The sequence below is a fragment of the Myxine glutinosa genome, chromosome 2 (assembly GCF_964187855.1).
Source record: "Myxine glutinosa chromosome 2, kmMyxGlut1.1, whole genome shotgun sequence".
Lineage (NCBI taxonomy): Eukaryota > Metazoa > Chordata > Myxini > Myxiniformes > Myxinidae > Myxine > Myxine glutinosa.
Genome location: NC_136262.1, coordinates 191,157,014 through 191,184,352, shown reverse-complemented (window position 1 = coordinate 191,184,352; position 27,339 = coordinate 191,157,014). Strand labels below are relative to the sequence as shown.

Sequence of the window (27,339 nt, the reverse complement as noted above, 5' to 3'; positions counted from 1 at the left end):
TAAAATCGCGGCGCTACTCTCGCGCAGACGCGCAATTCATTGCGGAAGAAACGGCCCAGCTCTTAAAGGACGGTATTATAGAACCCAGTAGGTCGCCGTGGCGGGCCCAAGTCTTAGTGGTGCGAAGTGAGGCCCACCGCCGGCGCATGGTAATCGACTACTCACAGACGATTAATCGTTTTACCCAGCTGGATGCCTACCCCTTACCGGGGATGGATGCCCTGATACGCCAGGTGGCCCTGTATTCCGTTTATAGCACTCTCGATCTGCGTAGTGTGTATCATCAGGTCCCCATCTCTAGGGCTGATCGCGTCTTTACAGCCTTTGAATCGGGTCAGCGGTTGTACCAGTTCACTCGACTCCCTTTTGGGGTAACTAACGGGGTCGCTTGTTTTCAGAGGGCTATGGATGACCTCGTTGCGAAGGAGAACTTGACCGATGTCTTTGTCTATCTGGACAATCTTACAGTTTGTGGGTATGACCAGGAACATCACGACGCTAATCTGAAGCGCTTCCTCGAGGTCGCGCGGAAATATCGCCTAACCATGAATGCGGCTAAGTGTCGTTACTCTCTACGCACGGTAGATCTTTTGGGGTACACCGTGACCCATGGCTCTGTCTCTCCGGATAAGGAGCGTCTGCGACCTTTGCTCGATATGGCTCCGCCTAGCGATCGGGCTTCGCTGAAACGCGCTCTTGGGCTGTTCGCCCAATATTCAAAGTGGGTGCAAAATTTCTCCGCAAAGCTCCGCCCCCTCATGGCCTGCGACACGTTCCCCATGGGCCCGGCCGCCATGGCGGCCTTCGAGGGCCTTAAAGCCGACATCGCTGGCGCCGCTGTAGCGACGATTGACGAGAGTGCCTCTTTCGTCTTGGAAAGTGATGCCTCGGATCATGCGATAGCGGCGACTCTCTCCCAAGGGGGACGCCCTGTGGCTTTCTTTTCGCGGACTCTCACCTCCGCCGAGCGGAGGCATTCGTCTGTCGAAAAGGAAGCGTACGCGATCGTCGAATCGATTCGGCGATGGCGGCCGTACCTGCTTGGGCGGTGTTTCCAAATCGTCACGGACCAACAAAGCGTTGCATTTATGTACGACACCTCACATGCTCAGCGCATTAAGAATGAGAAAATCACCCGTTGGCGTATCGAACTCGCCGACTTCTGCTACACCATCAAATACCGCCCGGGGAAGGATAACCTGGTCGCCGACGCCTTATCGAGGCCGGCCACTTGCGCGGGAGTTGTAACTTTGGAGGGACTGTGCGTTTTGCACGGCACTATGTGTCATCCCGGGGTGGCGCGTTTCGCGCATTTTGTGCGCAGTGGTAATCTGCCGTACTCGATTGAGGACATCCGCCGGATCTGCCGTGATTGCACTATCTGTGCGGAGCTCAAACCGCGCTTTTACAACCCTCCTATGGGGACGCTGGTTAGGGCTACTAGACCGTGGGAGCGCTTGGCGATGGACTTCAAGGGGCCGCTGCCGGTGTCGAGTAACTCTCGTTATCTGCTCACTATCGTTGATGAGTATTCACGATTCCCCTTTGCTTATACGTGCGGGGATATGTCGGCTGCCACGGTTATCCGGTGGCTGCAGAATTTGTTTTCTATGTTTGGGTATCCGGCCTACGTGCATACCGATCGTGGTGCGGTGTTCCTGTCTCAGGAGGTGAGGGGCTACTTGCTCCAGAATAATGTCGCTTCGAGCTACACCACCCCGTACCGGCCCCAGGCGAATGGGCAGATTGAACGCTTTAATGGGATTATATGGAGGGCCGTCATGCTAAGCCTTCGGACCCTCGGCCGAGGCCTCGATAAATGGGCGTGGTCGCTACCTGCAGCTCTAAACTCGATCCGGGCTCTCCTATGTACCGCCACCAACCAGACTCCTCACGAAAGACTGTTCCACCACCCTAGAAGCTCGGGTAGTATCCAATCTTTACCCAGCTGGCTCGCTGAGCCGGGGCCCGCCTATCTCAAACGAGCGGTTCGCGCTAGCAAGTACGACCCCCTTGTTGATAAGGTGCGGGTCCTCCAGGCTAATCCCGAGCATGCTCGCGTGTTAACGGCGGACGGCCGCGAGTCTACTGTCTCCGTACGCCATCTCGCCCCATGTGGGGACGACGACAGGAATATCGACGAACCCATCTATGAGTCTATGGACTCTACCGAAGCTTCCTCTATGGAACTACTACCGTCACTTCCGTCGTCGCCCACTCCCTTGCCAGAAGGCGCTGGGGCGCCCCCTCCGACACCCACCTCCGGCAGCTATTCCGACGCGGGGGACTCCGGGCTTGGGGACGCCGTACCCGGTAGTTTCCGAACACGAACTGGCAGGGTAGTTCGCCGCCCCGACCGCTACGGGTGGACCGACTGACGTGGATTGACGTGACCCATCCGATTATTGCTGACGCTTGCTTGCCACCTGCCGAGCGGCAGTATAGTTCTAACGGCGGGGAGAATGTAGTGAAATTATACCGAAGGTGAACCCAGGGAGTGCTCGCTTATCCCACTAAAAGGGGCGTCTATAAGACCCGGGACAACCGGGGCGCACGGACACTCCAGCGGCACTTACTGTGACATAGTCCTGTAGTTTCAATGGTATGTACGCCCCTATATGCTGAGCTTGTTTTGTTTTACCTATTAATATCGGACATTGCCCATGTAATACTCTGATTCTAATGTCTGTTGCATGAATGTATTTTTACAGGATGTTACTTCAGATCTAAATGATATTAAACCTACCCAAGGGTCAAGTCGTGTCTGTGCTTGATTTTCACGACACACCCCATGTAAAGTTTTGACTTTTTCAACATATTTCAACATACAGCTATTTGATCTTCATTTCAACAATATTGATAGATAAACGTGATATATAATAACAAATATCATGAAACATTTACATTTTGTAGTCCATTGTATAATTTAAATAAACATAAATGCAAATTTCACATGTGGAAAAAGTAAGCACACCCCTACATTTATCACCACTTTAAATACCTAAAATTAGAACCAGGTGCACCAGCTCAGGTGCAAATGATTAGAACAGTGTTAGAGAGGATCTTGGAGGAACCTGTCTTATTTAAACCTCAGACATTTAGTTTGGTTTGCTCTTTGTTGTTGAAGTGTGCGGCGTCACCATGCCTAGATCAAAAGAGCTCTCTGAGGCCTTCAGAAAGAAGGTTATAGATGCCTACGAGTCTGGGAAGGGATTTAAAAAGATCTGCAAACAATTTGAAATCAATCATTCGACTGTCCGGAAGATCATCTGCAAGTGGAGAAGATTTCAAACAACTGCCAACTTGTTCAGGCTAGGCCGACCCAGCAAGTTCAGCCCGAGAGCCGACCACAAGATGCTGAAAGAAGTCTCTAAGAACCCCAGAATGTCATCACGGGACCTACAGGTAGCTCTTGCCACTGTTGATGTCAAAGTGCACGAGTCTACCATTAGAAAGAGGCTGCACAAATTTGATCTACATGGGAGGTGTGCCAGGAGGAAAACTTTGCTGTCCAGCAAGAACATCAGGGCAAGACTAAAGTTTGCCAATGAACACCTAGGCAAAGACCAGCACTTCTGGAACAAAGTGCTCTGGACAGATGAGTCAAAGGTTGAGCTATTTGGCCACAGTACCAGAAGACATGTTTGGTGAAAACGAAAGACAGCATTTGACCACAAGAACCTGATACCAACTGTAAAGCATGGTGGTGGAAATATTATGGTTTGGGGCAGCTTTGCTGCATCAGGGCCTGGGCAGTTCACAATCATAGAATCCACTGTGAATTCTTCATTGTACCAGAGGGTGCTTGAGGATAATGTGAGGCCATCTGTCGGAAAGTTGAAGCTCAACCGAAGGTGAACCTTGCAACATGACAATGACCCTAAACATACCAGTAAATCCACCAAGGAATGGCTGTAAAGAAAGAAATGGAGGGTTCTGAAATGGCCAAGTCAAAGCCCGGATCTAAATCCCATCGAGATGTTGTGGGGGGATTTGAAACGAGCTGTGCATGCAAGAAACCCCTCAAACATCGCACAGCTGAAAGAATTCTGCATGGAGGAGTGGGCAAAAATTTCTCCCAGTCGATGTCAGAGAATGGTAGACAGTTATAAGAAATGTCTACTTGAGGTTGTTTCTGCCAAAGGGGGCAATACCACCTATTAGAGCCAAGGGTGTACTTACTTTTTCCACATGCGAAATTTGCATTTATGTTTATTTAAATTATACAATGGGCTACAAAATGTAAATGTTTCATGATATTTGTTATATTATATCACCTTTATCTCTCAATATTGTTGAAATGAAGATCAAATAGCTGTATCTTGAAATATGTTGAAAAGGTCAAAACATTACATGGGGTGTACTTACTTTTTCACGTGACTGCACATCACAAGTCGATCTCTTGAATTATTTGGTGTTGTCATCTCAGAGTCTGACAAAGAAGTATCACTGAGTTTTCTGGAAAAGGAGCCACACCTCTGGAACACAGACAACTCATACCAAGAGCTTGAGAAGAAGATACGCAGCATGAAGGTTATCAATGACTGTGCTGAGCGAGGTGTTGCTCTCATCCAAACTTTCCATGACACTCTGACCAAGAATGAAGAGCAGAAGCAATTTGTGTTGAGAGTTGTGAAACTTCATCGTGAAAACTTTCCAGTGTCAACCAAAGCCATCTTGTCAAAGAAGTAGGCAATGTTTTGAAACACAAGTTTCTGAAAACAATGTCACATAAAATCATTCAAGTTATGTGTATTCTGATGTTTACTTTGTTTTAATTGTTCTGATAGATTTGTTTTATCGTCTCTGATAGATATTTTATATTTTCTGACAGATGATTTATTTTTTCCGATAAATGATTTATTGTCAAATTAATACATGAATGTTTAATCTCCTGTTTTGTTTTTAATGTTAATTTGACTATATGAATGAACATTGAACAATGAACAATGAACAATTGAACGTACATGTACATTGTACAATGGTACATTGTACATAATTATTTATTAGTTTACAAACAAACAACAACAATAACAATAATAAATAATTTGAGTAATTGAAAATAGATAATTATCTATGAATTGATGTATGATGCTAAAAATTCTGTATCTTATTAAAAATTAAAATTTGTCAACATTTTGAGCAACCTCGAAATATTGTCCAATCTAGCTCAAATTTTCACCACAAACTACTTTCTTCAATAGGAATAGGGGCAGGCTTGTGGAGAAATGAAAATCCAATCGTCAAATTTTTGGATCACCCTAATATATATGTATATATATATATTGTTGGGGTTTTGAGAACCCTGCACTTTGTAAATTGTTGTAAATATACCCCTTTGTAAATAATTCCCTTTGTAAATACCTCCATTTCTTGTAAAGGTCAAAGGTCGTCCCCTAGTTAGTCCACATCGCAACACATAGCGAACCATAGGCCCTCTTCATAGTTATTTCATTATTATGTGTTTCAGGTAAGGCTGTGTTTCCAATAGTTTGACTCTACGTTGCATTAATCAAATAAGATAGGTCCCCTTTCTTTCCTTTCAAAAGCGGTGCGAGGGGTTTGCTGTCCCCACAAGACGCCATTGCCATGTGCTCAATCTCGGAGAAGAAGGGGGGAGGAGCCGCCAGATCACGGGCGTGGCAGCAACTCGTCATCAAAGGTGGAGTCAGCCAGCCCGGACTGGCCAACCAGCACCGCGGTGAGCGAACCGGTAGGCGTGCCCTCGCAGCCCGCGGCTTGATACGGCCGAGACCAATATAAGTGAGACCAATATAAGCGCGAAGCGAAGCCTTTTTACGGGTTGGAGTTGGAGTTGGAAGAGAGTCGGTGAGAAGGCACGAGAGACCGATGAGCACGAGAGATGAGCACGGCAGAGTTGTGAGGCAGGAGAGTTGGGTCCGTTGACGGCGACAATACCGGGCAAATATTCACATTATCCATGCGTGAACGAGACATGGAGCTGCCAGCCACCTTTCGCCGCTGAACCGGAGCGTGGACGTTCCAGCGGGACCTCGACGTCGTGCCATCGGCCCCGGACCTTCCTGCCCGGCAGCTCCTTGGACCGTGTCCCTCTTCCAGCCATTTCCTACCATTGCCATTTTCTCCCATTCGTGTAATTGTGTTCATTCTGTCTGTATTGTCCTGGGGATAAGTTAAGCCTGTATAGTTAAGAACTACCCTGTGTATCTGCTTTCTCTTCTGTAAATGACTTTCGTTTCTCTTTCTTTGGTTTTGTGTAAATAATTAATAAATACCTGTTCCTCCTTATTCTTTGGTTTCATTCTCGTCCGATCGCTTTCGTGATTTCTGTCAATTGAGTACCTGTGGCGCGATTTTGGCCGAACCGCTTTTAATCGGGTTTAGTCCATTAATAACGGCTCGAACCGCGGATTGCTAAACCGCTCGGCAAATACCATCTTGTCCGTGGTTCGAGCGGTACTTGTCTCCCTGTTTTACGGAGGGATTGATAAAGGTATTCGGGATATTACCTGGACCAATAACCCTGATCAATCCCACCCCGCAAAAGAGTGTTACAAGTACCAGGACCGGTCGGACGGCCAGCTTAACAGGCCAAGGGGATTAACACCCCCCCCCCCCCCCTTGCTAACGGGAGTGCCGTCCCCCGGATCCGTAACAATATATATACACACACAAGGACAAGGTTGCAGCCTGACGTATTCATCTGGTCAGGTGCAACAAGACAGGTCATCTCAAGGGAATTGTCTGTACCTTGGGAAGAGAACATGGAGGAGGTGCACGAGAGGAAGAGAGGAAAGTACAGTGGCTGGAGGCAGTGTCGGAAGAAGGGTTGGCAAGTTTCATGTCAGCCATTTGAGATGGGGTGTGGAGGAAACAGTCGTGGCCAAAAATATTGGCACACTTGCACTTTTTTTCAAATAATGCACCATTTCTTCCAGAAAATTGTTGAAATTAAAAAACATTTTGGTATCTACATATGTACAGTCACGTGAAAAAGTAAGTACACCCCATGTAAAGTTTTGACTTTTTCAACATATTTCAACATACAGCTATTTGATCTTCATTTCAACAATATTGATAGAAAAAGGTGACATAATATAACAAATATCATGAAACATTTACATTTTGTAGTCCATTGTATAATTTAAATAAACATAAATGCAAATTTCGCATGTGGAAAAAGTAAGTACACCCCTACATTTATCACTACTTCAAATACCTAAAATTAGTCAGGTACAAATGATTAGAACATCGTTAGAGATGATCTTGGAGGAACCTGTCTTATTTAAACCTCAGACATTTCATTTGGTTTGCTCTTTGTTGTTGAAGTGTGCGGCGTCACCATGCCTAGATCAAAAGAGCTCTCTGAGGCCTTCAGAAAGAAGGTTATAGATGCCTACGAGTCTGGGAAGGGATTTAAAAAGATCTCCAAACAATTTGAAATCAATCATTTGACTGTCCGGAAGATCATCTACAAGTGGAGAAGATTCCAAACAACTGCCAACTTGTTCAGGCCAGGCCGCCCCAGCAAGTTCAGCCCGAGAGCAGACCGCAAGTTGCTGAAAGAAGTCTCTGAGAACCCCAGAATGTCATCACGGGACCTACAGGTAGCTCTTGCCACTGTTGATGTCAAAGTGCACGAATCTACCATTAGAAAGAGGCTGCACAAATTTGATCTGCATGGGAGGTGTGCCAGGAGGAAACCTTTGCTGTCCAGAAAGATCAGGGCAAGACTAAAGTTTGCCAATGAACACCTCGGCAAAGACGAGCACTTCTGGAACAATGTGCTCTGGACAGATGAGTCAAAGGTAGAGCTATTTGGCCACAGTACCAGAAGACATGTTTGGCGAAAACCAAAGACAGCATTTGACCACAAGAACCTGATACCAACTGTAAAGCATGGTGGTGGAAATATTATGGTTTGGGGCAGCTTTGCTGCATCAGGGCCTGGGCAGCTCGCCATCATAGAATCCACGATGAATTCTTCATTGTACCAGAGGGTGCTTGAGGATAATGTGAGGCCATCTGTCAGAAAGTTGAAGCTCACCGAAGGTGGACCTTGCAACATGACAATGACCCTAAACATGCCAGTAAATCCACCAAGGAATGGCTGAAAAGAAAGAAATGCAGGGTTCTGGAATGGCCAAGTCAAAGCCCGGATCTAAATCCCATCGAGATGTTGTGGGGGGATTTGAAACGAGCTGTGCATGCATGCAAGAAACCCCTCAAACATCGCACAGCTGAAAGAATTCTGCATGGAGGAGTGGGCAAAAATTTCTCCGTCAATGTCAGAGACTGGTAGACAGTTATAAGAAACGCCTACTTGAGGATGTTTCTGCCAAAGGGGGCAACAACAACAACGCAACATGCATTTTAAAGGCCATTTTCCCTGCTAGAGCGGGGGTTAGCCTTGCGGTCCCCATGACAATCTTCTCCATTTTGCCCTATTTTCTGCATCTCTCCTTGTTAACCCCCTTGCCCGCATTTCTTCTTCCACCATCTTTAGCCAAGTCTTTCTCGGTCTTCCCCGTCTTCTACTTCCTTCTACATTCATTTCCATCACTCTTCTCAACCAGTCACTTTCATCCTTCCTCAACACATGACCAAACCATCTCAACCTGTTCCTCTTCACAGCATCAATCACAGGCTCTATTCCCATCATCTTTCGCAATTCATCATCTTTCTGCCAAAGGGGGAAATACCACCTATTAGAGCCAAGGGTGTACTTACTTTTTCCACATGCGAAATTTGCATTACTGTTTATTTAAATTACGCAATGGAGTACAAAATGTAAATTAAAAAAAAAACACTTTTAGAGGCCATTCATCCACGCAGAGCAGGGGTTGGCCTTTTTTGGGCACCGTGGCCCCCTTTTTGAAGCAATGTTTTATGGCCGGATGCCCTTCCTGCCACCAACCCTGTTAGTCACCTCTTGCAACACACAGGGAATTACCATTGAACTGGTACTCAATTTGCTGACCTCGGAAAGATGACAGGCTGAGTCAACCCCCTTGGCATTAATTCAGCGATCGACTGGGATTCGAACCCAGGATCCTAGGATCCCAAGCCGGCACCCTAACCGCTAAGCCAACACCAGGCGTGGACTACAAAATGTAAATGTTTCATGATATTTGTTATATTACATCACCTTTATCTATCAATATTGTTGAAATGAGGATCAAATAGCTGTATGTTGAAATATGTTGAAAAAGTCAAAACTTTACATGGCGTTTACTTTCTTTTTCAGGTGACTGTATTTATTTTGATTGCAGATTGCAGAACAAAACAAAAAAGCTGAAACAATTACTAAATCTTAGCTTATTCCACACAGAAATCCTAAAATGGCCCAGACAATATTGGCACCTTTTAAAAGTTGTTAGAAATAATTAGATTTCAAGCAGGTGATTCTCATTTACTTTGGAAGTGAACACACCTGTGGTGAGTTGCAGGTGCCTGCAATATAAAAATCACTCATTCAACCAGTTTGAAAAGAGAAAAGGAGTCATTCTGCTGTTTTGTGTCACTGTGTGTACCGCAATGAGCCTGGAGATAAGAAAGAAAACCAGAGAATTGTCTGAGGTCAGACACAAGATTGTAGCCAAGCATGGACAATCTCAAGGCTACAAGTCCATCTCTAGAGACCTTGATGTTCCTGTGTCCACCGTACGCAATATTATCAGGAAGTCGAAGGCCCATGGCACAGTAGCCAACCTCCCTGGACGTGGCCGCAAGAGAAAACTTGATCGAAGGATTGTTCGAATGGTGGAGAAAGCACCTCCATCAACTGCCAAACAGATTCAAACTGACCTTCAGACACAAGGTACGACATTTTCAACTCGCAACATCCGTCGCCAACTCAATGAAAGGGGGTTCTATGGTAGGAGACCCAGGAGGACCACACTGCTGAAAGAGGGACATCAGAAAGCCCAACTGGAGTTTGCCAAAATTTGCAAACCCGACTGGTGAATGTCCTGTGGACAGATGAGAACAAATTAGAGCTTTTATATGGAAGGCACATCATCTCTATGTTTGCAGAAAACAAAATGAAGCCTTCAAAGAAAAGAAAACCTTCCCTACAGTCAAACATGGAGGAGGTTCAGTGATGTTTTGGGGTTGCTGTGCTGCCTCTGTTACTGTGTGCCTTGAATGTGTGCATGGCATCATGAAATCAGGAGATTACCAAGGCATTTTGGAGCACAATGGTCGACCCAGAGTCAGAAAGCTGGGTCTCCGTCAGAGGTAATGGGTCTTGCAGCAGGACAATGGCCCCAAGCACACTTCAAAAAGCACCCAGGAATGGTTCAAGACAAAACACTGGACTGTTCTGAAGTGGCCAGCAGAGTCCAGATCTAAATCGCTTTCAACACCTGTGGGGAGATCTTAAAACAGCAGTTGGGAGAAGGCACCCTTCAAATCTGGGAGGACTGGAGCAGTTTGCACAAGAAGAGTGGGCCAAACTGCCAGTAGAGAGGTGTAGGAAGCTCATTATTGGCTATAGGAAGCACTTGACTGCAGTTATTTTGTCCATAGGCTGTGCTACCAAATATTAAGTCTAGGGTGTCAATAATTTTGGCAATGCCATTTCTTTTTATTTTCTGATTTAAAAGAATATTTTAAGTTCTGAATCAAAAACAAATGTTCGGTAATATTAACAGTGAAATAAAGAATTGTGGAGCTCGGCTTGGAGTGTGTGGGACAGAAAGAAGGAGGATGTGTGACAGAGAGGCCCAGTTTGCATTGAAAGGCTCACTTTGGATTTGGAGGAAGTTTGTGGAGGCATGTCGAATGGTGTAGGTTGAAGTTGTGGGTGGTGGTTCATTTCAGCCGAAAGGGGTAGTGACTGAGTGTGGAAGAGAAATTGAGATGTGTGTGTGTGTGTGTGTGTGTGTGTGTGTGTGTGTGTGTGTGTGTGTGTGTGTGTGTGTGTGTGTGTGTGTGTGTATTTTGCAGGTGTGGTTGTGGTTTTGTTTGAATGTGTTTTTGTTTGAGTGGTGCATGTTGTAAGGGGTAGGTGGTCGGGTGGTTAGGTGTGGTTTTTTTTGGCGTTTGAGTGAGTGGGCGAGGGGCTGTGGATTCTGGGAGTGGAGGCGGTTTTGTTGTTGTAGTCTGTGTTCTCACTGGCTGGGGGCGGGGTATGTACACATCCAGGTGTAGCTGCTGCATGTGGAGGCATATGTGCCCCTGCTGGCCCACCTTATCTGACTGTATCGAGGGTGAAGGGCCGAAACGGGATGATGCTGAGGACCTCAACTGAGGACACGGTAAGTGAGGCACACTTTTGTGTTTGGGTGAAACAAAGTGTGAAAACAGGTGTGTTTGGAAATTATGTCGACATAAATATATATTATGTATATTATAAAAATATATATTATAAATATATATTTATATATATATATATATATATATATATATAATATATATATATATATATATATATCTATCTATATATATATATATATATATATATATATATATATATATATATATATATATATATATATATATATATATATATATATATATATATATATATATATATATATATAGATAGATATATATATATATATATTGTTACAGATCGCGGTTTAAGATGTTAGTTACCGAGCGGTTTGGTATTGCCGCGACCGTTACAGGATCCCTGACTCACCCGATTCACCCAGAACTTTGGCCGTATCGCACCACAACTAGTCAATAGGGAAAAGACAAAGGCGACACGGATGTGAAGAAGAAGAAGAAGACAAAAAGGTTGGAAATACCACTAAATTTATTCCTACTATTTACATGCTCAAAGTAACCAAGGAGAAGGAGAGATAATAAAATAATATACAGAAGGATCAGAGACACAGTGCAATTATTAACTTATACAGCTTAATTAACCCAGGGACAGAACAAACAAAACAAACTCACGTATACAAGAAGGATGGAATGGAATGAATGTTGGAAGGAGGAATGGGAAGGTTCAGCTGGGGCAGATGGTTCGGGCTTGATCCCGCACGGGACGTCGGCTGGACCTCGACGGCCACCGATGCCACCGCTATTTGGTCCCCGCGGGGTAACGGGTTGAAGCTGCCTGGTGGAGTCAACGCTGCCTCTCTGGCTCAGCTCAGGGCGCGTCTGCCGTCTCTGGCGCAACTGCTGGTAATGGCCCTTGGCACCTTCTCTCTCCTGGCCCTGGTGTCTCCTCACCATTGACAACTCAACGCAACCAACGCAACCACTGACCCTCCTCTGGCAACCGACTCAGACCAACTCACTACTCACTTCCGTTTGCGCCTTTTATAGCGCCTCCAGCGATTACGCCGCCGGCGTTTTGGACACGCCCATCGGGGTGCTCACCTCGGCCCTGGTTGGTCGCGCGACCCTCGGGCTCCGCCCTGGATGACGACGGGCGGGCACGCCCCTCCTCCCCTCTGACGAGGTGGAGACACGCCTTTCTTCTCCGACTCAAGCACATGGTCAATGGCGGTTATTGGAGGGGAGGTGATTGGGAATCGAGGGCTCAGCAATGACGAGAGGGGATGTAATATGGAAATGGAGGTTTTGGGGATGGGAAGGAAAGGGAGATTTTGGGGATGGGAAGGAAAGGGGATCTATTCTCTTTCACTGGTGCAATGGAGTATTTCAATTAATGGAAGACACAGCCTTACACTAATACACATAATAAGGATATAACTGTCAAAAAAGATATATCGTGTCCTGCATGTATGTTTTATGGACTAACTACGGGAACGCCCTTTGACCTTTATACAACCACAAACGGAGGGAGGAGGGGTGATATTTTACAACAACCTTTTACAACAACATTTTACCACAACAATAAAATTAAAAAAACATTCTCATATCCACAACAATATATATATATATATATGTATATATATATATATATATATATATATATATATATATATATATATATATATATATTATATATATATATATATATATATATATGTGTCCACTACTGGTCAAAAGTTTTAGAACACCTCAGTTTTTACCGTTTTTATTGAAATTTAAGCAATTCAAGTCCAGTGAATAACCTGAAATGGTACAAAGGTAAGCAGTGAACTGCTCGAGGTTTAAAAAAAAGTTTAGGTTTGCAAAAACGGGATAATAATGTAAATTACACAGTTATATTGTAAAAAAAAAAAAAGGGCCTTCTTCAGGGAACAAGTAATGGGTTAACAACTTACAGCTGTTCTGCAGCAATATAAGTAAATTAAGCCTTGAAAGTTGATGCAAACAATTCCTACAGGTGTCCCAACCTCTGCTGATTACTTGATTACAAACCCCCTGTCTGTATAAAAGCAGTATTGGAACAGACTGTTATTAAACCCTCTGAAGTATATTGCACTGCAGGAAGTAGTATATTGGAAACTGGAGGAAACTCTGACAGGAAGAGGTCTGGCAGACCCAAAGCCACAACAGAATCAGAAGACAAGTTTCTGAGAGTCAACAGCTTGCGTGATAGGTGGCTCACAGGACAACAGCTTCAAGCACAGCTAAACACTGGTCGAAGTAAGCAAGTCTCAGTTTCAACTGTGAAGAGAAGACTTCGTGCTGCAGGTTTGACAGGTCGAGTGGCATTAAGAAAGCCATTGCAAAGATGGCGAAATATGAAAAAGAGGCTTGCCTGGGCCATGAAGCACCGCCAATGCACTACTGAAGACTGGAAGAGGGTCTTATGGACCGATGAATCAAAATTTGAAATCTTTGGTTTATCACGCAGGGTTTTTGTAAGCCATCGAGTAGGCGAAAGGATGGTTCCTCAATGTGTGACACCAACTGTCAAACATGGAAAAGGAAGCGTGATGGTCTGGGGCTCTTTTGCTGGATCCAGAGTCGGCGACTTGCACAGAGTGACTGGCACCCTGAACCAAAAGGGCTACCACAGCATTTTGCAGCGCCAAGCAATACACTCTGGTAGTCTGGTATACACCTAGTTGGTCAGGGGTTTATACTACAGCAAGATAATGACCCTAAACACACCTCCAGGCTATGTCAAAACTACCTTCGAGGAAAAGAACAAGACGGTAGGCTTCAAATCATGAATGGCCAGCACAGTCTCCAGACTTAAACCCCATCGAGCTGGTTTGGGATGAACTGTTCAGAAGGGTGAAAGCAAAGCAACCTACAAGTGCAACACATTTGTGGGAACTTCTGCAACAGTGTTGGGAAAAATTTCCCGAACAATATTTGATTTCCGTTGTAGAAAGAATGCCACGAGTGTGTTCGGCGGTTATATCTACAAAAGGTGGCTACTTTACTGAGTCAAATTTTTAAATTAAATCTTGTTGAACAAAATGATTCTTTGATTTCATTTTTTATCTCCAATTGTTTATTTGTTCTATGCTTAATTTCAGAGTACATTGAGACATTAAACTGCGTAAATTTCAATAAAAACTTGAAAAATTGAGGTGTTCTAAAACTTTTGACTGGTAGTGTGTATGTATATGTATATATATACATATACATACATGCAGCACCTCCTAACTTGTGGCAGCGGTCTGACCAACAGGGAATGCCTGAATCCATCCTGTTTAGTTAGTTATTATTACACTACTAACAAATGAGAAGAATCTCTCTTACTCTGATGAAGGGTTATCACCCGAAACTTCAGCTTCTACTTTCTTCCCACAGCAGATAGCTAGCATATACCTTGATCAACGTTCGGTCAATTCCATCCATTGTTTGACCTGTCTGCTGACACAGATCAACACAAGCCTTTATGAGCAAAACTAATTCCTTCTCCAAACTGATTTATCGTACTGGCTCAATGTCCCTGTTACTCATACGAGGTATATGTCAGGTGAGTGTTATCCTGTTCTTTCATGATTGTCTTTATATATCAACACGGTAAATTACTAAATTTTGCCGTTTATTTTTAGCTTTCAAGAAAATCTTACCTCCCGTACTTTCTCCAAAGCCAGGGTGAAAATATACATCATGACAATCCATTCTTGTGCAGAGGGGATTGGACCCATTTCTACCAGGATCACGTAATTGAACAGCATGAGATATGTGACATATGCCATCTGGATCCACAAGGAGATTGAAACATGCATGTGAAAAAACACAAATTAAAATCAAACAACTTCCGGTGGACTTTAAAAATACTACTTTGTTTAGATGACCTCACTTTCAAACATAGAGCAAAATAAATAGCTACAACACAAATGACAGTGATATCTATACAATTATCCGAAGGTGATTCTGTCCGTCTGTCTGTAATATGTCTGTCCGGAGGAGTGGCTACACCCGGTCTGGGAGGGGCTTCAAAAACAAATATCCACCATTTTATTCACTCGCATAGCTTTGAGGCCTCTTTTGTTAGGCCCGCGGTGCCTTGCTCTCTTCTCACAGTTTTATTTCAACTCTAATTCAATATTTCATTTCATTTTTCACAGTCGCCAACATGGTTTTAGACTCGGTTGAAAAAAATTCCATGGAAGTTACCGTTTATTGAACGAAATGCATTTTCAAAGGCCTGTAATATAAAGGCCATTCATCGAGTCTCTCTCACGGCTTTATCTCGACTCGAATTCACCATCTGATTTCATTTTTATCGATGGTTTTAGACTCGGTTTCAGCAATAATTGAGAAAATTCACGCACACATGGAAAATTGCTGAGACATTTTATAAATTTGCGGCACCATATATCATACACCGCCTGAAATAACAGACGGGAAAATGCCGAGATATATTAAAAATTTGCGGCGGACTTTTCCATTTGATGACAGTCGTCACAATTAAATATTTAATTTAGACGTAGTCACAATAAAAAGTCAACAATGTGGGGAGAGGGGCAGAGCTTCGTTCACGTATCGCCTCAGATGGGAAATTGCTGACAGATATTTCTTCGTTCTTATTTTATTCATCATTATTAGGCGGAAGTAAGGGTAATCCTGTTTAAACACTTCATTCATTCCATCGATGTTTTTTTTTTTTTTTCGCACAAGTTTTCAAGGCTGAATCGTGTTCACATCCAGGATTATAAGCAAACTCCATTTCACTTGTGCATGGACATGTAATTCACATATGTAAAATAAATAAATAAACACGGAGGGGAAATTGCCGACAGATATTTTTCGTTCTTTTTTTTATGAGCTATAGTATTTGCACATACACTTTGAAGAAGTTTATTGGAAATCTTTAATTTAAAAATGTCATTTTATATGCTGTAACGAAAAGAGTAACATTGGTTTTCGTGGGACAGAAAGGTGCAATGTAATGTTCTTATACACCGCCCAAAATTCTTTTTTCCCAGGGACTTTTCCATTTGAGCTGTTTTCTTTATATCGTCGGAATGCTTCATTCTTTAAACGTAGTCACAATAAAAAGTTGCAATTAGGTATTCTGCACTTGGGGAGAGTAGCGGAGCAACGTTTACGTGTCGCCACTAGCGTTTGTAAATGCTATCTCCAAAATTAATAAAATAATGAGGGAACAGAACGAGACCACCAATGAACGTTAACACAGACGGATGCTGAGCAACAAAGACATTGGAAGGTAATGTGTGCTTAGCAAACATATGCAAGAGCAGCTGTAATGAATCTGGATGAAGTATTGGATAATATTGTTGAAGATCATCATTGCGGTGCGGGTCCGATGACGTCACCATGCTTGTACTGTTCTGCGAAACATTTCACAAATAAATGAACAGGACAAGGGGGCGGATTTACACTGTGTTGCTCCAAGAGAAAGGTTCAATTTCCTCTAATATTTGCCGTACCTGCTCGATTGGAACAACTGCCGGAGTGAGAGGGGGGGCTGTGGGAAGGGGAGAGGAGCCTGGGGGAGGGGGAGAGGAGTGAGGAGGAGTTGGAAAGGAATGAGGGGAGAGGAGTAAAGCGACCCCCACTCTCCCCCGTGTGTTACCCTCTCTCCCCCGTGTGTGCGACCCACTCTCCCCCGTGTGTGCGACCCACTCTCCCCCGTGTGTGCAACCCACTCTCCCCCGTGTGTGCGACCCACTCTCCCCCGTGTGTGTGACCCACTCTCCCCCTTGTGTGCGCCCCACTCTCCCCCGTGTGTGCGCCCCACTCTCCCCCGTGTGTGCGACCCACTCTCCCCCTTGTGTGCGCCCCACTCTCCCCCGTGTGTGCGCCCCACTCTCCCCCGTGTGTGTGACCCACTCTCCCCCGTGTGTGCGACCCACTCTCCCCCGTGTGTGCGACCCACTCTCCCCCGTGTGTGCGACCCACTCTCCCCCGTGTGTGCGACCCACTCTCCCCTGTGTGTGCGACCCACTCTCCCCCGTGTGTGCGACCCACTCTCCCCCGTGTGTGCGACCCACTCTCCCCCTTGTGTGTGACCCACTCTCCCCCGTGTGTGTGACCCACTCTCCCCCTTGTGTGTGACCCACTCTCCCCCATGTGTGTGACCCACTCTCCCCCGTGTGTGTGACCCACTCTCCCCCGTGTGTGTGACCCATTCTCCCCCGTGTGTGTGACCCCACTCTCCCCCGTGTGTGACCCACTCTCCCCCGTGTGTGCGCCCCACTCTCCCCCTTGTGTCCGACCCACTCTCCCCCGTGTGTGCGACCCACTCTCCCCCGTGTGTGTGACCCACTCTCCCCCGTGTGTGTGACCCACACTCCCCCATGTGTGTGACCCACTCTCCCCCGTGTGTGTGACCCACTCTCCCCCGTGTGTGCGACCCACTCTCCCCCGTGTGTGCGACCCACTCTCCCCCGTGTGTGCGACCCACTCTCCCCCGTGTGTGCGACCCACTCTCCCCCGTGTGTGCGACCCACTCTCCCCCGTGTGTGTTACCCACTCTCCCCCTTGTGTGTGACCCACTCTCCCCCGTGTGTGTGACCCACTCTCCCCCGTGTGTGTGACCCACTCTCCCCCGTGTGTGTGACCCACTCTCCCCTGTGTGTGTGACCCACTCTCCCCCGTGTGTGTGACCCACTCTCCCCCATGTGTGTGACCCACTCTCCCCCTTGTGTGTGACCCACTCTCCCCCGTGTGTGTGACCCACTCCTCGGTGCAGTGTGCGTGATGTGGGAGGGAGAGGATTTGAGCTCTTCAAGTCACATTTTACATGAGATGTAATTACACATTTCAAACTGTATGTCCCATGTGCACGCACATGCATTCACATGTTATCAGAAGGAAATACATTGTGTAGATTACATCATTTGTGGATCTGATAAATTGCCAGTAACCATTTGTAAAACTGAATGTGCAGGTGCAGCATCTAACTCATTATGTCCAAATGCCATGGGTGACCCCACTAGTAATCTATAATATAGGAGTAGTGTCTGTCTGTCTGTCTGTCTGTTTGTTTGTCGTGTTATAACTTGAGGACGGATTAACAGATTTCAATAAATCCAACTAAAGTGGATTCAGGGAACTCCCGGGAAGGTTTTGAAACAAAAAAATTTTTTTAATGGGTACATCGGCACACGTGACGAAACTGCAAACACCAACTTGCGATACTTGTTATTCCTGCATGCAGGGCAGAATCTCCCAGGAATCCTTTTATTTTCTTGCTCCATTGATTAGGCATCACAGCTATGCCAAGGAAATGGAAAACCCCATTTTTTTTTAGCATTTATGCAAAAGCAGGGAGGAAGAGACCTCAGAGTTTGTTTCTTGGCATGGCCCATGCCTAATACATACCCCAGAAAGTTTGATCAAAAAAAAAAGAAAAAAAAAGTTTGATCAAAATAAAGAAGAGAGGGGAAGGGTGAGAATTTTTTTTTTTGATCCTCCTCTTATGTGTTGTATATTATTTGCAATTCAGCATATAAAAAGGCTGTGATGAATATCCTATTAACAAACTCCTCTCTCCTTGAGTGAAGAGCTAAGCCGGTATCTATACATAGCCTAATTTTATTTTTACCATTAACAAAATCTGTTTCTGTGGCGTAGCTCATCGGGCAATGCCGTCTAGAACAGCGTTTGTCTGCCCGTATGTCCTCACAAACATACACCAATCAGAGATGAGGATCTGGGCACATGACAGGAAGGCAGCATTTGGTAACCATTACAGTTGTATATTTTACTAAAAGGAAATACAATAACCTTTTGTGGAACGTTTTGGGGTCCCAGTGGGTGTCGTAAGGTAGGTAGGAGGTTTTAGAAATTCCTCAATACAATTATGGTTTTGAAATACAATAACCTTTTGTGGAGCGTTTTGGGGTCCCAGTGGGTGTTGTCAGGTAGGTAGGAGGTTTTAGAAATTCCTCAATACAATTATGGTTTTGAAATACAATAACCTTTTGTGGAACGTTTTGGGGTCCCAGTGGGTGTCATAAGGTAGGTAGGAGGTTTTAAAAATTCCTCAATACAATTATGGTTTTGAAATACAATAACCTTTTGTGGAACGTTTTGGGGTCCCAGCGGGTGTTGTAAGGTAGGTAGGAGGTTTTAGAAATTCCTCAATACAATTATGGTTTTGAAATACAATCACCTTTTGTGGAACGTTTTGGGGTCCCAGTGGGTGTCGGAAGGTAGGTAGGAGGTTTTAGAAATTCCTCAATGCAATTATGGTTTTGAAATACAATAACTTTTTGTGGAACGTTTTGGGGTCCCAGCGGGTGTTGTAAGGTAGGTAGGAGGTTTTAGAAATTCCTCAATACAATTATGGTTTTGAAATACAATCACCTTTTGTGGAACGTTTTGGGGTCCCAGTGGGTGTCGGAAGGTAGGTAGGAGGTTTTAGAAATTCCTCAATGCAATTATGGTTTTGAAATACAATAACTTTTTGTGGAACGTTTTGGGGTCCCAGTGGGTGTTGTAAGGTAGGTAGGAGGTTTTAGAAATTCCTCAATACAATTATGGTTTTGAAATAAAATAACCTTTTGTGGAGCGTTTTGGGGTCCCAGCGGGTGTTGTAAGGTAGGTAGGAGGTTTTAGAAATTCCTCAATACAATTATGGTTTTGAAATACAATAACCTTTTGTGGAACGTTTTGGGGTCCCAGCGGGTGTTGTAAGGTAGGTAGGAGGTTTTAGAAATTCCTCAATACAATTATGGTTTTGAAATACAATAACCTTTTGTGGAACGTTTTGGGGTCCCAGCGGGTGTCGTAAGGTAGGTAGGAGGTTTTAGAAATTCCTCAATACAATTATGGTTTTGAAATACAATAACCTTTTGTGGAGCGTTTTGGGGTCCCAGCGGGTGTTGTAAGGTAGGTAGGAGGTTTTAGAAATTCCTCAATACAATTATGGTTTTGAAATACAATAACCTTTTGTGGAACGTTTTGGGGTCCCAGCGGGTGTCGTAAGGTAGGTAGGAGGTTTTAGAAATTCCTCAATACAATTATGGTTTTGAAATACAATAACCTTTTGTGGAGCGTTTTGGGGTCCCAGCGGGTGTTGTAAGGCAGGTAGGACGTTTTAGAAATTCCTCAATACAATATGGTTTTGAAATACGTTCGACACGGACGTTGCTCCCGAATCCGGAAGTGAATAATGATGATGGTTTGCTAGTTTAATAATATCTCGATACAAACGTGATTTAACATTATATTTTGATATATTAACACCATGGTATTAATTTGTGATTGGAATGATGAATGATGCTGTTTGGAATGAAAATATAGAGAACGTGCTTTCAATGCCTGACGTTTGACTGAACATGGCACAGAAATGAGGAATGTATTGTTTCATCGTTTGCCATTCGCCGTTTTTTTTACCCAAGTCATTCACGAACCGGCTGTACATGCCTGATATCAAAAAAATTAAATACTTACATTAATTCCCTCTGCCAGCCTGGTGTTGGGCTAGCGGCTAGGGTGCCGGCTTAGGATCCTAGGATCCTGGGTTCGAATCCCGGTCGATCGCTGAATTAACGCCAGGGGGTTGACTCAGCCTGTCATCCTTCCGAGGTCGGCAAATTGAGTACCAGTTCACTGGTAATTCCCTGCTTGTCGTAAAAGGCGACAAAAAGGGTTGGCGGCAGGAAGGGCATCTGGCCGTAAAACATTGCTTCAAAAAGGGGACCGAAAAACAACAACAACCACGGTCCCCGAAAAAGGCCAACCCCCGCTTTGCAGGGAAAAATGGCCTCTAAATGTGGTTATTTTTTTAAATTCCCTCTGCCACCAAAAGTGTATGGGGGTTATGTTTTCACCTGTCTGTCCGTTTGTCTGTTTGTGAACAAAATATCTCAAAAAGTTGTGGACGGATTCAGATGAAATTTGGCAGAGATGTAGCGTATGTGACAAGGACGAAATGGTTAGAGTTTGGTGAAGATCCGGATTCGGATCCGGCTAGTAGAATTTTTAAGTGATTCTTCACCATTGAGTGATATGGCCAACCAGGCGGAGGTATGCTCTCTACTGTGTGCCGTTCTAGTTGCTAACTGCTAACTCCACCCAGGTATACTATCCTCTTCAACTGAAGTATCAAACAAGCCCAGCTTCGCCGCTGTTTTGTTTTTGGTCTTGTTTGTCGGTCTTGTTTTTTGTTTTTTTTGCAATTACACAAATATTGATATTCCTAACTGTGAAGCGAAAGGTGTTACATTCTAGTCTACACTCTGAGAAAGGTGTGTGTGTGTGTGTGTGTGTGTGTGTGTGTGTGTGTGTGTGTGTGTGTGTGTGTGTGTGTGTGTGTGTGTGTGTGTGTGTGTGTGTGTGAGAGACCATTTTTCTCAGAGATGGCTGAATGGATATTCGTCAAACTTTAAGAGGTTCTTCAGTGAGTGCTTTAGGCTAATGTGAAAGGTAATATTAAATGCTCCCCAAACCCATTCCTTCGTGGGTTGAGGGAAGTGTTTTAGGTCCCCACAAAAAATAGAATTTTTTATTATTATTTCTTCCAAATGCCAACAGGATTACAACAGCATCGGGCAATGCCGGGCACCCCTGCGCGTGATATGTAAAATACAGTCACGATAACAACTAGAAAGCATCCGAAAATGCAAAGCCTGTCTGTGTCTGCTTTGTACTCAAACTAAATTTGATGAAAATAAGTTTAAAAGTATATATATTTGTACATTTTATTCATTTATATTGTCTGTATTCTCATAATAAAGGCTTGTTGGAGATTTGATGACTAAAGCTCAGATGGTAAAAACGTTATGGCCTGGACAGACACCACTGAAGCTCAATGGTAAATAAATAAAGAAACATGGAAGCAATTTTTTTTTAAACCGTCTCGCCATGACGTGCTATTATATACCATTATAATTATCATGATGTACAATTATCATCATAATTATGTACCATTATCATTATCACTGTTAACAAAAAAGCCCTGAACACTTTTGATAGTTTTCCCTGCCGAGAAATAAAGTTTACAGAGGGTCCCCCATGTAATCGGCTTTTCCCCTAGCAACCACATTTCCAGAACTCGTATCCTCGGCGAAAAAAAACAACAGCCTTGTGCTTGATGCACAGCGTGGCTGATAAAAGATATTTATAGCTACTGTGTTTTTCCCCTTTCACATTTTGACCCAATTATTAATTATTTTCTTCATATTCTCATAATAAAAGTTTGTTGAACATTTGATGACAAAAGCTTAAATGCTAAAAGGAGGTATGGCCTGGAAACGCACGTACATGCGCACACACATTTGCAAAAAAACTGTCCGCCACACACAAACATTTTATCAAAATGAATCTCTTTTTCAATCTTACCGTATGGAACCAAAATTTCACCACAGGAGCACTGTAAAATTCAAAAACTTTTTGACCAACTGGAATGTTACTTTGCACATATTCTTTCTTTTCTTCTGTCATTCTTGATGACCTTTGATATTTTGCCCCTTCACATGTCTGCAGGATGAATCAATGACGTTATATGATCAATATGTATTCCATGTTTTCATCAGAAAATACAAATTTGCATGCAATAACTGGACATCAGTTTCCAAAGCAATGGATGAGATCAACAAGACATTGATTGAGGTGTGCTATATCTACCGTGAGCAGCACGGAGAAGAAGACATGCCTGGCGTTAACTATTTTTTGCTCCAACAGAGGTACCACCCCAAAACGTTAGCTTCTTCGTGCTTCCAACAGCGGTTACCTACTTACTTATCCTCTTCATCCCAATGGGACACAAGGCTGCAAATGAGACCACAGCGGTTAGTTACCTCAATCAACATTGTGTTGATTTCATCGATTGGTCGACCTGATTGTTCTAAAAAAGGCTACTTGTCACAGATCAATAACTATCCTTTTTTAACCAGCAAGGCCAGTTCTTCAGTTTACAAAGCAAACTGATACCTATGACTTATGTAAAAGGACTCATTAAAAAGAACACTCCAAAAATTCTGTTTCTGGATGATGACATTATGCCTGGCTAAGACACAATAAAGGTAAGCCTGGGAACAGAAGGATGTTTTACCTGCCTAAGAGTCACGTAGTATCGTTTTCATAATAATAATAATAATAATATATAACGTTAATAATAATAATGTAGTAAATATAATCGTAATGCTGCAATCCCTTTGTCGTGACTGCAAAGTTACTGGATTTAAGCGGTGTATGGTTGGTTCATTGTTGACTTGAAACTTATTGAATAAACCAGTGTCTCAATGCAATCTCTTCACTTCCATGGTAACAGACAGCTTAAAGACTTAGAGTGCTTCAAAAAAAATGTAATACTTACATTATTTGCTAACTGGTATCCCCACCCAGGTCATACTATCCTGTTCAACTAAAGTATCAAACAAGCCCGGCTACGCCAATGTTAGACTTTCGGTCTTGTTTTTCTTAACCTTACTTTGCACTATTTTCACTGAAGAATCACGAGATTCCGTCATCTCGCGAGATTGTGAATTAAACATTATTTATTTATTTACTTTTAACATTCTTTTTTCATGAACGAGTGCAGGAATGTTGATAATAATTGGAAGAAAGGGGGAAGAGATTGTGAATTTAACCTTCCATCATTATTTGTTTTTTTAACTTTTTCTTAACAAGCCCGGCTTATTATTATTATTTTTTTGTTCTTAACGAACGAGACAGGAACAACGTAGGAACAGCGCAGGCATGTTCTAATTGTTCAGGTATTTACTTTTGTGCTCCTGTCGTTTTAGACTATCATTAGTGCCAAATTTAATTCAAATGTTTAATGCTAATGTGAAAAGGACGTGATGCACCCTTTTTGAATTTAATTGCCAAAAGATTAAACATTTCCATGTTTCAAGTGGACAAAAAAAAAAAGAATGAAATAATCAGCTGACTGGTCTCCTCCTACGTCAGTGTTCCCTGGGCATAGTTGTGCAGTTGAGACTTTGCTGGGGGTGTGGTTAGGGGTTTGAGGACTTGGAGTTGAGGACTTGGAGTTGAGAAAGGGGTTTAAGAAAACTTGAAGAAGAAAGTGAGTTGGGTTGGGGAGAGGCAGAGCAGGTGGGGGGGTTGAGGACTTGGGGTTGGGAGGAGGAGTTGGGGTTGGGAGGAAGGCTTGAGGACTTGAAGAAGAAAGGGGAGGGTAGAACAGAAAGTTGGGGTGGGAGGGGGCAGGGAGTTGGGAGAGGAGGGTTGAGGCTTTGGGGAAGTGGGGGGAGGGGAGTGTTGAAGACTTGGGGTTAGGAAAGGGAGTTACTTTGGGAAACATTTCACATTGCACAGAATTTCTACAGGTCCGTAGCCCGACTAGTTTGATAGTATTAATGTACAGCTTAGTAAAAACACGAGGTGCAATTTAGATCAATAAATTGTCGAAAAAATTCTTCAAAGATTGGCCAAGAAATTAAGTCTTAATTTTCATTCATACATTGCAATTTAATTCATACACACACAAATGGAACAATTATATATTTTCCTCACATTTGTGTCTGTGCTGTCATCCTTTCCACCATGCATGTCCCTGTTCTCTTTTTCGAAGCTGCTGGTTTTCTCGGTTTCTTGATTTTTAAATTCCAAGGTTAAAATGTATGGTGGGAGCAAAATCCCCAAAGTTACCTGCAAAATCAAACATTATCAAAGACACATTAATAACCTCATTATATTCAACATATCAATAGAAAGCGTAATGTAATCATGTATAATGATCATTGCAAGTAGTAAAGTTGGTTATTAATTCAAGCATTTAAATGATCTCTTCAACCCCCGTTAATTCACTCCAGATCCACTTTTTTTTTGGAATACCGACTTCTTTCTTTCCTGGAAGTTCTGGCAGTGTCCATGTGTTTTATTTTATACCTTTCCCACCCCCCCTCCCCTGCCCCCCACCGCCTTCGCATGCCGCCTCCCCCCAAGCCCTCTCCCTCCCACGGATCTTCCGTTGTCCCTGTTCTCTGCTGTTGTACTTGTGTGCTTCCCTCTCTCTCCCCATCTTGTCTCCCGCTCACGTTATTGTATGTTTTGTGTGTCCGTTTGTCTTTTTTTGTGATTGATGTTAGCTCTTTCACGAGCCTCGATCTTGTATACAAAAAAGAAAAATAAAGCATGATATGTAGTCATCATAAATTTCCATATGTTGATAAAATTCAAAACATACCATTATAGGCATTGACATGGGGCTTTATTAAGCCCACTTCTCAACCGTTCCCCCATCTCATCGAAGAAGGACTAAAACCTTCAGTTTTATCGATAAAAAAAAAAAAAACGTCTCGTGAAGGAGATTATTCACACATTACGTTACTTGAAGGAAAATAACATCACAACAAAGTAACAAACAGGATACTGAAGTTGTGATTTTTCCACCACCTCATTGGTATGTATTGTTACGGATTCGGCCCTAATTATTGTTGGTATTATTATTATTGTTGGTTCTCAGTAAGGGGTTATTGTGGTTAAAAGGTTTAAAAGCGCTCCTGGTAAAATGTGGCCAGAATTTAGGATCGTGACCCGGAAGAAAAGGGAGCGAAGAAGAAGAGGCGGGAGGAGATCGTGAAAAGACGTTTTTGTTGAAGCTCCGGACCGAGCGGTCGAGCGTACAGTGCGAGTGAACCTTGCATCCTTGAAAGGAAGTTCGTGCGATAGGAGATATCGCCGCAGTGCTGTGGAGCCTGCGTAGTCAGGTATCCTCATTGAGGTTCCGGAGTATCCTTGCCTTAAAGCCCCGGTTCGAGTGAAAGCCGTCTGCCATTTCGCCACGCGCGCAACCTGCAGTGAACAGGTTTCTGTCGCGTCGGCCGGGCATTATTCCCCGGTGGGTTGCCGGGGACGGCGGTGCAAGAAAGTGGCTTTTGAGGATTATAAGGAGACTCGCTGATTGAACCCCAAACGTGTACGTCGGAGTGCGTCTTTGGGAGGCTCCCATTCCACCGCTATTGTGCGGGGTGTTGGACCACGTGACCTATGGGTTGCTTCGATCGACCACGCCTCAATTGATTGTGATCGGACATTGATCCAACGATCGCTGGAGCGAATCGACTTCGCCTTGGAGAGGTACAGGGACATTGGGGGAGTACTGTGAGTTGGGGTTAAAGGAATAGATAAGGTGGTACCAGCTTAAAAATAGTGATTGTAGGGCGAATTGCTATTATTATTTGTGTCGTGATTCCAGTGTGATTTATAATATATTATTGTTTGTTCATAACCTTTGGTGTGGTCTCATTATTGATTGGATTGATTTCAACCAAGGATAACATATCTTTCTGCCGGGGACCCTCTCGGGGTTCGGAGGTTTACCGAGACCAGGGGATAAGGGAGGACCCCGTAACAGTTTTCAAACTGCTTTGTAAAGCAGTAAAGGTAATGTGCAGGTTAAATAAAAGGGTTGAATTAAGAGGTATTTCCGAAATATTTGAGGACGGGTTAATTCCCTCACTGGGAAGGGCACTTGTGCCATACATATTGTCGTGTTACCACCACATGCTGTGAATGTTAATAATGACTCAGGTGAGGAGCTGCAAGATACCACTATAGTCGCTTCGTGGATGGCCAGCACAAAATGCCTAAATAGTCACTTCGTGGATGGTCGGCTTTGAGGTGATCATATTCCGGGTGCGGGATAATATAACCCTTCAGTCTAATTAAAACCCTCAGGGAAAAATATTCAAAAACGAGTGATGTACAGCGGGAGGGAAAAAAAGAGCAGAAGGAGAGAGAGAGACAGATACAGAGAATGCAGCATAGTGAAGCATCCCCAGCAGGAGATCACACCTCCTGCATTTACCGATGTCCCCAGCAAAATATAGCACATCCGGCTCTAGAAGATGTCTCACCAAAAGAAAGAGAAATTCACTTCTGAGGTGTTTAAATAGTTCCATCTTTCCCACTTCCACCTTCTCTTGGAACTCACGTGACACTGCGCGGTCACTCGGACAGCACCTTCTCACTGCTGGCATATTCAGAACACAACCCGTGGCTACGTACATCTGCGACACTTCTCTTTGCCAGTGGATCTGGCCAATAGCACACCACATTTGAGAATTGAATATTTGAGAATCTACTACTTGAACTTGAGAATATTGTTGCAAGACTGGTTGTTGCAAGTGATATCAT

The 27,339-nt window shown here is 43.9% G+C and overlaps 1 protein-coding gene across 1 annotated transcript in view; it reads right to left on the bottom strand.

The window, feature by feature from the left end:
• The window catches only part of LOC137412439 (transient receptor potential cation channel subfamily M member 1), a 164,863-nt gene that overhangs the window by 30,747 nt on the left and 106,777 nt on the right, over nucleotides 1-27,339 (bottom strand). Inside the window, exons 18-20 of the mRNA XM_078772685.1 lie at nucleotides 24,715-24,849; nucleotides 22,576-22,713; nucleotides 14,886-15,014 (exon numbers count right to left, since the gene is read on the bottom strand). Of these exons, the coding sequence (XP_078628811.1) occupies nucleotides 14,886-15,014; nucleotides 22,576-22,713; nucleotides 24,715-24,849 (402 nt within the window). The remainder of the gene's footprint in view (nucleotides 1-14,885; nucleotides 15,015-22,575; nucleotides 22,714-24,714; nucleotides 24,850-27,339) is intronic.